At 42.4% G+C, this 13,533-nt stretch overlaps 1 protein-coding gene across 2 annotated transcripts in view; it reads left to right on the top strand.

The window, feature by feature from the left end:
- The window catches only part of LOC111144708 (glutaredoxin 3), a 33,063-nt gene that overhangs the window by 11,360 nt on the left and 8,170 nt on the right, over positions 1 to 13,533 (top strand). For both annotated transcript variants that reach the window (XM_022499144.1, XM_022499145.1), the window contains exons 3-6: positions 4,619 to 4,693; positions 5,432 to 5,633; positions 10,924 to 11,096; positions 11,312 to 11,373. In XM_022499144.1, the coding sequence (XP_022354852.1) occupies positions 4,619 to 4,693; positions 5,432 to 5,633; positions 10,924 to 11,096; positions 11,312 to 11,373 (512 nt within the window). The remainder of the gene's footprint in view (positions 1 to 4,618; positions 4,694 to 5,431; positions 5,634 to 10,923; positions 11,097 to 11,311; positions 11,374 to 13,533) is intronic.

A 13,533-nucleotide genomic window follows, 5' to 3' on the forward strand; every position in this document is an offset into this window, starting at 1 on the left:
GCTCTCTGCTCAGTGGGGAGCCTGTTCCCCCTCTCTCTCTGCCTGCCTCTCTGCCTACTTGTGATTTCTGTCTGTCAAATAAATAAATAAAATCTTAAAAAAAATGTTTTATTCTAAATGTCTGTACAATTAGCTTGTGTAAACAGACAATGTTGGGCAATCTCCAGAAGGGTACTAACCAGCTGTCTAGCTGGGTACCAGTTAGCCGAATTCCTGTTTTTCAGCACCAGAGAATACTGGTATAATAAAATAATAATAATAACAATAATAATAACGATGATGATGGCATTTTAGAGAACATATGTAGGATTCCATTTTGGGGGAACTCTTAAAAATGCCTCTCAGATAATTCAAGTAGAATTGCTAAATCTTAAAAATACCCCAATTTTTATTTATCCTATCTGGGTAATAAAAAAATACAAATAATTGACAAAGTTTATTAGTTATTCCTGGGCTAAGTTTGGTAAAGGGCTTTTAAAAGCTACCAAAAACTTTGATTTATATATCTATCTGGACAAAGAATTTGATTTTGAAAAATTTTCCTTTTAGATCACATGTCACAAGATTTAGAAAGACGCCTCTTTATGAAGCTTAACAAAATGTCTCTGAAGGTCAGGTTTAATTGTTCGCAGCCTTGGGGATCAGGACCACCCTGGCCAGTGGTCAGTGCCATTGTAGGCTTAGCAGTAGCGACCAACATTTGTTCAGTATTGTGTTAGAATTTATTTATCTAACACTTATATATGCCACCATTATGCTAGTCACTGGGAGTACAGAACAGTACGACATCGAGTCACATGTAACCAAGGTAATTTCAGACAGTAGTAAGTTCTGAAAAGAAGGAAATAGGCCATTGAAGAGGAGGACTTGGGGGCAGGTGGGCACTTTATTTGGGTTGGGCTAGAGAGGTGTATCTCGTAAGGGAAAGCAGGAACGTTAAAAGGAGTTATTGGAAGAGCTGGGGATGAACTTTTAGACCGTACATCAGCAAGTGAACACTGTTGGAGGGCCGACAGGAGGCCGGTGGAGCTAATGAAGGAGGAGAAGTTATGGCTAGAGGTTGGAGAGGTAGGGAACAGCTAGATGACCTTGTGGACACTGGAAGAGTTTGGGTATTATTCTGAGTGCAGTGGAAGTGACACACAATTGGATTTCTGTTAAGTTGATTCCTCCAGCTGTCCTGTGGGGAGTGGTTTGAAGTGGGGGAAGGAAGGATGCAGACTAGAAGCAAGTACACTCATTAGGAAGCTGTTTTCACAGGCCAGTGACCCTATGACTCTAGTGGAGAGGGATCATTGAAATGATGTGATGGTCTGATTTGGCTTATATTTTGGAGGGGAAACCCGGAGGACCTGTTGATAGAGTGGATGTCTGGTGAGGGAAATGGATTAATCAAAATTGTCTCCTTTTTGATTTGATCATCTGGATGGATTAAAGAGATCAAGATGCTGTGGGGAGGAACAGGTTTAGTGGGAGACACCTAGTAGAGATCTGAGCGCAGATGTTGTGTGTATAGCTCGGAGGTGATGGGGGAAGGTCTGGCCTGGATACAACTTGGGCGTTATTGCCATAATGGCGTTACTTAGAGCCACAGGGTTGCAGGAGACCACCGAGGGAAAATGAGGATAAATAGGAGAAGTGCACTCAGAACTAAGTCCTGGGATGTGCCAGTAATGTAGAGGTTGGCCAGATATGAAGGAAGAAGCCAGAGAGACCATCTCAGAGTTCGGGAAAAAGAAACAATGGGAAGCCAAGTGAAGGCTTGGTGAGAAGCTGGGTGTGGTCACATGGATGATACTGAAAAGGCAGTAAAATGAGGACAGAGGATTTGCTGAAATGGCAGCATGGCCTTGTAGAGCAGAACTTGGCTCTGGAGCCATACTTGCCCTGCTCCACCACTCAAGAGTGTTGGAATCTTGGCTGACTTATCTAACCTTGTTAAGTGCCAGGCTCTTCTGGAAGTTAGGTGTGATAACTTCCTAACAGTACAGCATCTGTTACTGTGCCTTGAATACACAGAATGCACTTAGAACAGTGTCTGGCCTAGATTAGTCATAGATAATTAACCATTACTGTCTTAGTGGTCTTTGGTGACCCTGGAGGGAGTGAATTCCCTACCTCTGGATTTCCCTTGCTGTGGTAACACCTCCCTGCCTCTCTTCACCCCACTCCACAGACATAAAGCAGACTTCAGGGGAAGGGTCCAACTTTGAGAGTCATGGTTCAGCAAGCAAGTGCTTCCCACCAAAAGCATTCTGTCTGAGATTCCATTCTGGAAATGTTCATGTTTGGTGGATGCTCAAGTCATGTATAAATCCTGTCTTTGAAATTTCATCTTTCTTTTTGATTGATACAGTAGAAAAAGTGTACCACAATATAATGAATAAAGCATTGGTTTTATAGTCAAGCAAACTTGCGTTTGTTTCTTGGCTCTACTACTCATTAACCGTGTGTCTTTGGACAAGTTACGTCTTTACGTAGCCACCATTACGTATTATACACCTTTCCAGGTTTTAATTTAGTAATTTAGGCCATTGTCTGCAAAGAGCTTGTCATGGTTTGTGGCGTTGGGCAGGCTTTCCAGGAGATTGCTGTTACTGATGACCTTTGGTCTTTTCTGAATGCAGGTCAGTGTTCAATACTCTTTATTTTTATTGATAGAACTGTCATGTTGTTTTACATCCAGTAAAAATATTCCCAACGAATTTCAGTGTGCAAAGGTTTTAGAACTTCAGGTACCCTTGATATTCTGGGGAATGGGTTTGCCTTCAGTGGCACTGTTGGCCGGTGCTCGGGGGAACTTGTCTGTCACCACTGCCTTACTAAGATGTCACCGCTGTCTTACTAAGATCGCATCTTCCTGGGAGCTGCTTTGCGAGAGGCGCATGTGGTGATCTTCCTGGCTTTAGGAATTTCAAAAGGATTGTTTGCTTTCTGGAAAAATTGTCATTAAGGAATACTGTTGGAAACCAGCAGGAACATGAGAAGAGGTCAACTTTTAGCCACAGAGAGGTCTGTGTTTTTGAGTCCAGATGCTTCCTGGTCTGGTCTGGTTAAGACTATTATGTTGTGGGTTTCTTTTTTTTTTTTTTCTTCTCTTCTTAGTATTGCCCCTTTTTAAAATTTGTCTTATTTCGCGGTTAGAGTCCAGTAGTACCAAAGGTAGGGATAGTAACTGAGCCTAACCCAATGCCAAAGTGTGGTGGGCCCTTGAGAGTTTATTTGAAAGAAAGAAAATAATGAACCACCTTAATCATGGGCTTTTCTGTTCCTCTTTGGTCTGAGTGTGCAATTGTATGAAAGAAAACAACGCAGAAGTTGTAAAAACTTTGAGAAAGTATGTTCTAAATAGCTGTCTCCAAATGCTTTGTCTTCTCCTTGTTCATTTTTTCAGGTTTATTGGACAGTGGATATTGATTTAAAATGTATATAATTTTCACCTTAGTACACTTTGAAAAATGAAAGTAATTAAAAATATTGTTTCAAAAAGGTGTTTTAAAGAAAAAAAAATAAAGTAGGAAACGAGCACCCAAGAAATATATGAAATGGAGGGTAGGAAGCAAAGACAAACGACTCTGCCTCCCACTTACTGTCAGGCTTCATCTGGATAGATATATACTGGATTGGGGAAAGTGCTAGATAAAAATAGTGTTTCAAGCCCAGTGGAAATCTTTCATTCCTGGAAAAATACAGAATATATATTTTTAAATCTTTTAACAATATAATTTATCAATACATTTTATTTCCTACAGGTATAATGTGAATACAGATTTTTATTGGTTTTAAAGAGTTTATATTAAATTGACAGTCCTATGAGGGAAGGATATAATATTATGTCTTGGTTTTTCTCAAAGTTTATGGTTTAGAAAGTCCTACATAAATAGCTTACAGGAATTGTGTTCTAATTGCTTAGAGTTGAGTTATTAAGTATGTTTAAAATTCATATGTCAGATAGCGCATCATATCTTGTTGAGGGGCCTCAAGGAGATTACCAAGCAGAATGCAGTCATTTATTTAAAATGCATTTAAATGTGTGAATAGACCCAGAAGCAAATAGCCTAGCGAGATATCTGCTTAGCATCCAGCAGCCTTGCAGGAGTTAACGGTAAAATTTATCAGACATCAATAGTTTATTGAAGAAATACTCCTTTTTGCTCCATAATTTGCAGAAGGCTACAGCTGTCAGTCGTGATGTACTGCCTCTTGAAATTAGTCAATAGAGCAAACAGCAAGAATTGCTGTGGGCAGAAAATAAGCGCTGTAATCATGACATAACTGGGGTCAGTGATTTATGGATTCCAATATAGTAGTAGCTGCATATGATTGAGAATTTACTAGGTCACTAGTGCACCAAAAATTTTATTCACAGCCTCCAGGCATCTTTTGAAATGTGCAACAAAATAAAAACCTCTGAACCTGTTTTGACACTGCAGACTCAGTGATGACGCGCCAGCCCAGTGAGTCTCATTTAAATGTAAATGTGTCATAAACTTTCCTCCCCTCCTCTTTAAAAACATCACCTACTTGAAGGGATGATGTGTGTGAAGCTGATTTACATATTGAAGTAGTAAAAAAAGGACCTTTTTATAATCAAGCTTTAAATTCTTTTATTTTAAAGTTGGAAGCTGAAGCTGTTCCTGAAGTATCTGAAAAATATGAAATTAGTTCTGTTCCCACCTTTCTGTTTTTCAAGGTAAGGATGAAGATGGCACAAGAGATCCTGCATCTGTCGTGGGCCACGGGGCTCTGTCGTGGTCCCTTTACCCTCCCCCCGATCCCTGAACATTCAGCACTTGGTTGTTCCTGGCTTTGCCCTGTCTTCTCATAGTCTCCGTGTGTTTACACTGACGCCGAAGCTTGGCCTGGGGATCCTGAAGAAGTGACATGGGCAGTCAGAGTTGGGGGTTCTAGACAGCAATTCAGATACTTGACTGTAGACCCAAAATGTTCCCTGAGTTGCGTAAAAGTTGGTTACTTAGGGCATGTGCCTGGGCCTAATGGAACATCTGGCTGGTCCTGGTTTGGCTAATGACTCTCTCAGGAAGAAGGTGCAAAGCTGTGCTTTAGGGCACCCCGGAGTGTTACCACGTCCCCCCCCCAATACCGCATTTATACTCAGTAATAGACTTGTCCCAGTGAGGGTGGGGAACTCTTTTCTGTTAGGTCAGACTCTGATCTGGTTTGAGTTTGAGGCATAGTGATGTTCCCCTAGTATGTTTACAAAAAGAGAAAAAAGAAGACAATTATGTACTTCTAAAATTGAGATGCATCTGGCAGTTGGTAATCAGGTTTTAAAAAACATACCTAATAATAGCGTTGATGCCTTTAAAAATTGGCTAGAGCTGTGAGTTCAGACTTGTTAAAATTTTGGATCTTAAAAAGGATGATGAAAGAATGCCACACATATTCTAAACGACTTTTTTAACTTCAGAATTCTCAGAAAATTGACCGATTAGATGGTGCACATGCCCCTGAGTTGACCAAAAAAGTTCAGCGACATGCATCTAGCGGCTCCTTCCCACCCAGTGGTAACGAGCATCCTAAAGAAGATCTCAACCTTCGCCTGAAGAAATTAACTCATGCCGCCCCTTGCATGTTGTTTATGAAAGGAACTCCTCAGGAGCCGCGCTGTGGTAAGAAGCTGCTTTCCCAAGGACACACACCGAACGGGTGCTTTACCGTGTGGGGCGCGGCCAGGTGCCCGTCTCTGTTCTGTCCGTTGCTCTTACACTCGTGTTGAGATACCTTTAGAAAATCCGGAGAGTTGCAGTTCCCACTGGCATTCTGTCGTGTGGTGGTGAGAGTTAGTGTGCAGCAGACACAGAGAATGCTGGAACCCAGAGGCATCTTAGAAATCATCTGATTGAAGATTTTTGTTTAATTTACATAAATACCCAAAGAGGGGGAGGCCGTTCAGGTCACCTTGGAGCGGAGTTGGCATTAGGTTCCAGCCACCACATTGCTGTCACCTGAGTGGGCTTTTTGTCTGTTCAGTTCATTTTGCTGTTAACAGTTTCCTGGCTTTCTTAGCAGTCTCTCTTGACTCATGTCATCCAGATTCAGCAGTTTAAAAATATGTAGAATTTTGGTGGCATTCCTGTCTCCCCTGTGCTTTTACCTTCTTTCTTGTCCCAGAGTCGAATTAGGTGACTGCAGTGTTCACCTGTTGCTTATAGGTGCTAATAATGGAAAGATTCTGAATTCTGTGGCTTATAGTCACTCTTATTTTCTGTACATATATGCTTGTAATTTTGTCCTTAAGTGAGTTTTAAGAGTTGATTCGACCCCTCTGGTATTGGGTTTATGTCATTTTCTTTTTACTATGCCTAGTGCACGGTTATTATGCTTCATAATTGAGCATTTAATGCCCTTTGATGGTGCTGTTGAGAATCTGGGAGTGTTTGTTTCAACTGTACAGGAGGGAGTTTATTAAGATATGCAGCAGTAAAATAGAATGTGCTACTGATCCAATTACTGCGTGTCCAGTGTGACTTTATAAAAACAGCCTAGCTTCCAGTGTAAATTTAATTGTAAGTTCTTCCCTATATGGTTAGCAAATTACATATTAGATTATGAAAGTCTAGTTTTAAAAATAAAGTTTCATCTTGAGACCTGTCTTAAAAAGGTAAAGAAGTGGTTCCTTTTTCTCTCAGTTCTACTTGAAAAATGTCCTTGCTACTATTACATATCAGGTAATGCCTGCTATTTATATGTTGAAAAACCTTGTTTCTAGGGGTGCCTGGGTGGCTCAGTGGGTTAAAGCCTCTGCCTCCAGCTCAGATCATGATCCCAGGGTTCTGGGATCGAGCCCCGCATCGGGCTCTCTGCTCAGCGGGGTGCCTGCTTCCCTTCCTCTCTCTCTGCCTGCCTCTCTGCCTACTTGCGATCTCTGTCTGTCAAATAAATAAATAAAATCTTAAAAAAAAAAAAAGAAAAAAGAAAATCTTCATTTCTACTAGAATTAACCCCAGATAGCAACAGCCGGCCTCTGTTGTGCTGGTTTGTTTTTAATAGTGGTTGCAACTGGTTTACTTTCATCAGGCAGGAAAAACATTTCTGATACTTTCTGTGGTGACCTGAGAACAGGGGCTTACAAACACGAGTGTGATGGGTTTTATTCAGCGCCTTCCTTGCGTCCTGAACCGCAGGTGACTGCTGTCAGATGCGGATGAGCCCGTGGGACGGGTTCTACCCCGTAAGCCTGCAGTAAAACCCATAGAGTACTCTCTTCTTGGGATTGGCACAGGAGCATTCTCTCACGCCTTTCTGAGTGAGAGCCTGAGAGGACGGGCAGGTGGTAAAAGTGCAGCTTGGGAAGGGGTGCTAAGCAGGGGGAGGTGGTGTGGCCGGAAGCGTGGTGGCCAGAGGCACTGCAGGTGAGCTGCATCCTGACACCACCTTACGCTCCTGCCCTGGTGATGTAGGTACAGGTCAGTAACCCTCCCTGAGCCCTCAGTCCTTCCTTCGCAGGTATTGGGGTTGGAGCCAGTCTTGGAGATCCTTTTCAGGTCAGATGTTGTATGATTATTCAAGTAAGTTAGAATTACGCTTAGAGATAGTCATTTTCCTGCTTACCTTTTTATTAGACTTAATGTATAATGTTTTTCTAGTCATTTGTATATTAACTGCCTGACATTTAGAAGACTATAAATAAGGTAGAATAAAAAAGAAGCTTTATAACATGTCAGAATAATCTGAAAAACACGGTATTATAGACATTTAGATAATAAAAGATGTAATTAAGGAATTTGAAAGAAATTTTTAGATATATATGATTTACCAGTTACAGTTTCATTCCAAACAAGTACTTGTTTTATTTTTTATAATTTCTTAAAAACATTTTATCTATTTTGGAGAGAGAGAGAGATTGATTGATTGGCGGCGGGGAGGGGCTTGGAGCCTGCCATCAGACCAGATGCCACGACCCCAAGGTCATAATCAGATCCCAGATCGTGAGCTGGATACTAACCTGACCAAGCCCCCGCCAGCACTCCTGTTCTTTATCATTTTCAGAATTACATTTTTAACAGGATTCTCTGTTTCCTAATGTCTTGATTTCTGTAACAGCATGGCTTTCTGTCAGATGTAGTAAATATGTGACATCGGGTAAACAGATCATTTTAGAATGTAGGTATTCTTTAAAAAAAAATCTACTTAAGGATCAGGTAGAAGGGATTTTTGCTGTGACTGCCCTGCCACTTCCTTCAGTGATGCGCCCCCGGCCCCGTTTTCCCCCTTCGCTGTGCCCGCGACACCACTGTCTGCATTTCAGGCTGTTCTCTCACATAGGAGCGCACTTGACTTTCACCGTCTTCCTTTCTGAGCTGCTTAGGGGAGAGGGGTTTGCTCTTGTGTTGGCACGTCGGGGACGGAGGGTAGCCAGAGCCTCCTTCATAGAAGCAGCAGCCGTTTGTGCTCATGAACGCGCCTGGCTGGTATTTCCATGTTTCGTGCAGGATTCCCGCGGAAGGCCCTGCCGTCCGTAGCGCTCAGGACTCCCTGGGTCCCGTTGTGGAGTAGGGCTGTGGTGAGTTTTAAGGAGCTGGCCCCCACCTTGCTTTCAATTAATCAAAAACCATTAGTGAGTAACGTTAAATTTTTTCTCAAGGAAGCCCTGAAAGCCATTTCAGGGTCTGCCGTGGAGCCCGCTGGCTCTCAGCCCGACCCTTGCACACTTTACACACTGTCTCCATCGCTTTTCCTTTTGGGCTCTACCGGCAGAAAAGTGTATCCGTGTGTTATGAGCCTGGCGCGTTGATAGGGTGTCTGTCGTTGAAGAATTAGATTATCCTTATTCTGTGTTCCTCAGGAGGACAGGAGAGAGAGGGCGCTCATGTTTTAGGCAGATTTTCAAGAAGCTCTGAGATGTCCGTCTTTTTAAACAGAATGTTAAATCCTCGAGCATGCCGGTTAATTAAGTTATTTGGGAATTCTTGTATTCATTTCAGGTAACAAAACTTTTAGCAAAGCACAGGATATTTGAACCACGGGAAAGACATTTCTTCTGCAGGAAAATTCTCCCTTAGTGTGGTTTTCTTTTTCAATCATACATAAGCAGTGTAGGTTCAGAAGTGGGTTTTAGGGTTTTACTGGGACTGCATAGTGCTGGCCTGGCCCAGGTCGGTGCACTGTTCATGCCTCCTGTTGTGAATACAGACGACTGCGGACTGAAGCACTGGTTGTGCGGCAGCTAAATGTGGTTTTCCCTTTTGTAAATATTTCTATGGCATGCGTGCTTTTTTCTTTAAAAAAAAAAAAAAGTGTGTAAATATTGTGTTATTGGTAGGAAGCCTTCTCACTATTTTATCCTTAAGCATAACATTTCCAGTCTGCTACTTTAACCCTTAAAAATGAAACATTACCCATCAATCTTTCTAGTCTGCATGTAATTGCCTAAAGCTAAAATGAAGCTTTTCCTCAGCCAGTTACAGTAGAAATGAGTTAATATATTGGCAACAGAATAACCATCAGCAATCAGCCGTTAGCTGTTTACTAATGAACTCCCAGATGAATGAAAAAAATTTCAGAATCAGTGTTTTACTTCAGGCTGTACATGAACTTAACACTTGAGTTGGAGGAACAGCAACTTATATGCTGTACAAATAAATACCAGTGCTTCATCTCAATAAACTGTAGATCTGGAAGATGTCTGGAGCTCAGTAAAACATCCAGGTTTTAAGAGTAAAAGTGTTTTTGCATGACAGCAGGGGATGCCTATTTTTGTAATTAATCTTATACCGAATTTTATGATTTGATTTTATTTCAAAAGGCTGATGCTGTGAAATCCTGCAGAAATTTTGCCCCTGAAGAAATTTTGCCCCTGAAGAACAGGTCATTTTCTAGTGAATTATGACTGTGTTTGAAAAGAAGGATGGAAAGTGAGAGGAGTGATACAAAGTATTGAAAAACAATTGGGAAGAATTGGCTTATGGAAAGAAAAATATCCTCTTTTCAGATAAGACTAATAGATTTACAAAAGACTGATATTCACACTCTCACTCTTCAGTGCTAATGTCATAATCAGAAAATGATGTCAAAAAAGTACAGGACAAAAATGTGTCACAAAAGTATAATAAAATCATGGAACATAAGATTGTCACTGCACTGCAGTAAAAAAAAAAAATCACATTACATACTTTAGGGAATGTAAATAGTTTTAAAAAAGAGACTGTCAGGTTACGGGACCAGATGAGAAAGAACACTGTCGGTCTGTTGACAGTGCCTATATAACAACAGAGAAGACAGGTTTGGAATTCAGTGTACCAGTTTCAACTGAAAGAACACATTCCTCCTTGACTTTTAATTTACTCTATTAGAGATGGCAAAAGACAGAGAAGGGCTGCACCAGGCACAGAGACCTAGTACAAGGCACTAGAAACCAAACAGTTGGGTTTCCAGTCTGTGTGCACAATGAGTGGTTAATGATGGCTGCTGTGGGGCTTTTCCTCCATCCAGTGGTGATTCGTAGAGATTCACAGACAGCAGAGCTGGGAGGGATGGTCTGGGGCATCCAGGTCCATCCTCTGATTGATGGGGAAGTGCAGGGAGGGGAGGGAGCTGGTGCAGGGCTCAACTGTTTATCTCCCTGCTGGACTGAGCAGGTGCCAGGGCTTTCTGGCTAGAATTGTTTCTCCTACAACAAAAAATGTGCCTAATAGTAAGAGGAACATCGATAAATATGCACAGACTTTTAAACTCACACGTGTGCTTTACACTAAGCCATACTGGAGCACGTGATACAGTTCAAGGTCAGATGAGTGGTTTTTGGAATTCATTTTTCTCCTTACCTGCCGCATAGGCATGCTGATTAAGTCGTGGGTGAGACAGCAGACTCTGGTCAGTAGCTGATGTGTGCTGTGAAGCGATATGAAATCACGGGTATGAGAAAGAAGCTAAGTTCTTGATTTTCTTTTTCCTATGCAGGTTTCAGCAAGCAGATGGTGGAAATCCTTAACAAACATAATATTCAGTTTAGCAGTTTTGATATCTTCTCAGATGAAGAAGTTCGTCAGGGCCTCAAAACCTATTCCAACTGGCCCACCTATCCCCAGCTCTATGTTTCTGGAGAGCTCATAGGAGGACTTGATATCATTAAGGTTAGAACCGAGAAGTCTGTATTTTGTGAAGAATTTTCATTTAGAGCTCACTTTTCTAAGTGCAGTAATCAATCTAGAATATAAATTAATTTCTGCATTTACAAAAATGAATCTGGGATATATGAAGTATTTCTGATGAATTGATACTCTGTATTAACAAAGAGATTTATGTTGTGGTGAATGTTTTCTTAAATTTAGATGTGGGTTTATTTCAGGAGCTGGAAGCATCTGACGAACTAGGTACAATTTGCCCTAAAGCTCCGAAATTAGAGGAAAGGTAAGTATTTTAAAAGTTTCAAATAGTCTGCTGTTTAGTACTTTAAAAATATTTCTTAATTCTTGGTTTTTGCATTGCTCTTTCCACATAGAAATCAGGGATTTGTTTTTGTGTGCCGAGGTCATAATTGTGTTGTTTGCAGTCAGATTAGCCATGCAAACTTGGGAAGGTCTCATTTGCAATGGAGAAATTTTTACACAAAATTAATGATTAGGTGGAGGATATTCTTTGTTTTTATAGAAACATCACTGTTTCAGTGGAACAACTCAATTTTTCTCTGTGTTTTGGAGCTGGGATCCAGCAGTCCTGGTCCTCAGGTAGCAGTCCCTGCTCATGGCATTGTCAGAGCACTGAGCGCGAAGGGTGCCGATGTGAGGAGCGCAGGCTTTGTGTGTGGTGCGTGTGTAAACACTTCAGTTTCACACTGCCTTTCTAACCACGAGAAACTTAGAACTCAAGGAGATTTTGGAGCTGTAAAATTGGTCTTTGTTTTATGAAGGATCTCAATCAGCTTTTAAAGATTTTGTCTTATGGAAATTTTGGACTTTGGCCTGTAGGGAGGCTTAAAGGGATTTTTATTGTAATAAAATTGAATTAATGTAGAGATTTAAAGAAGAATTTTATTTTGAAATACATCAGTGTATCAGCCATTCATAGTTTGGGCTTGAGTCTGCAAGGTGAAACTTCCTCTTCTAATTTTCTTGCTATTGAGCATTTTGAGAATTTCTAAAATTGTTTATAATAGCACCTCACTTATCTGTCCTTGATTAATAAATAGTATCTCATATATGTCAAACTGACCTGTAAGTGCCACATTTTCTCAAATGATTTTTACCCTTTCTTGCCTTTTTGATAGGACGGTGATGCTCCTAGTCCCTTTGTGGACTGCGCCCCCAGTTGTCTTCTTCGGGGGGAGGGGCAGAGGGAGAGAGAATCTCAAGTAGGCTCCACACCCAATGCAGAGCCTGATGCGGGGCTCGATCTCACAACCCTGAGATCATGAACTGAGCGAAATCAAGAGTCAGATGCTCAACCGACTGAGTCGCCCAGGCGTGCCCCCAGTTGCGATCTTTGTCGTACCCCTGGGCGGCTCGTAGAGGCACTGCAGCCTCCGATGTCCTCTGTGCTTGCTGTGTGCTTGCGTCTGCTTTCCGCCCGTCCTTCTCTGTCGGGTACACTGTAGCTGTCGTTTGTGTCCCTGTCTTCTTCACACCTGCTCTCTCTTCCTGACGTGCCATGTCTGTTTCCTGTGGCTCAGACACCGGAATTGAACCAGCCAGAGTCACAGAGAGGTTGTACAGGGACGTGTATTTGTTGTGCTTGGAGTGATCCCTTGAAGGACCGCCAGAGTGTAGAGAGCTGGAGCTCGAGCTCTCGGGTCTGGTGACATCTCTGCGTGTGGGACGGAGGGACATGTTTGGGTTTCCTGGATCCAGATTGTTGTGTTACTGTTGGTGATGGATGGTGATCAGCGCCGTATTCCTTAGTTCTTTTCGGAGAGTCAGCCCAGAGTACTCTCTCCGAAGTGAGTGTGACCTGGCTGTGAGCGTGAGTTGTGTGCTTCGTTTGTGATCACTTTGTTCCCTGAGGGGGTGAGCTGTGAGTGACCCAGGGCACCGGTGGGAGGAAGAGCCAGTGACCTGACCACCGCGGGGCTCAGAGGGTCTCCAGCAGCCCCTTCTCATGATGCAGAGTGTCCCGAGCCGGCTGACTGGACCTTAGGCTAGACACAGACATCTGGGCTCCTGGCAACAAGTGAGGGCGCGGGGTGTGAAAGCCGGCGGGCCGGGGACACAGACTTAGGGTGGGGGCACTGGACTTGAGCAGCTGGTGCTGCCCGATGTCACGGCCCTTGGCACTTCCCCTGCTGCTGTGACCTTGCGGGCACTGGGGAGTATGGAGCTGTGTGCGGCCTCGCAGTGGAGCAGGGAGCACACAGGATCTGGTTTTGGAAGTAGTGGGTGGGCTCCGTGTATGGCCCCTTCTCGAACAATTCCTTCTTGAGTTGGTTATTATTATTTTTTTAGTGCTGTGAGTTGATGGGCTTGAATTGCAACTCGAGGGAACATTCATTGCCTTAAAAGCCATATTGTGTTTTATGGTGGCTCAGGGAGAGAATGAAATAAAGGAAAATGTCAATGCATTTGCTTGTTTAATGCC

Source organism: Enhydra lutris, unplaced genomic scaffold, assembly GCF_002288905.1.
Source record: "Enhydra lutris kenyoni isolate GAN:26980312 unplaced genomic scaffold, ASM228890v2 scaffoldscaffold12, whole genome shotgun sequence".
Taxonomy (NCBI): Eukaryota; Metazoa; Chordata; class Mammalia; order Carnivora; family Mustelidae; genus Enhydra; species Enhydra lutris.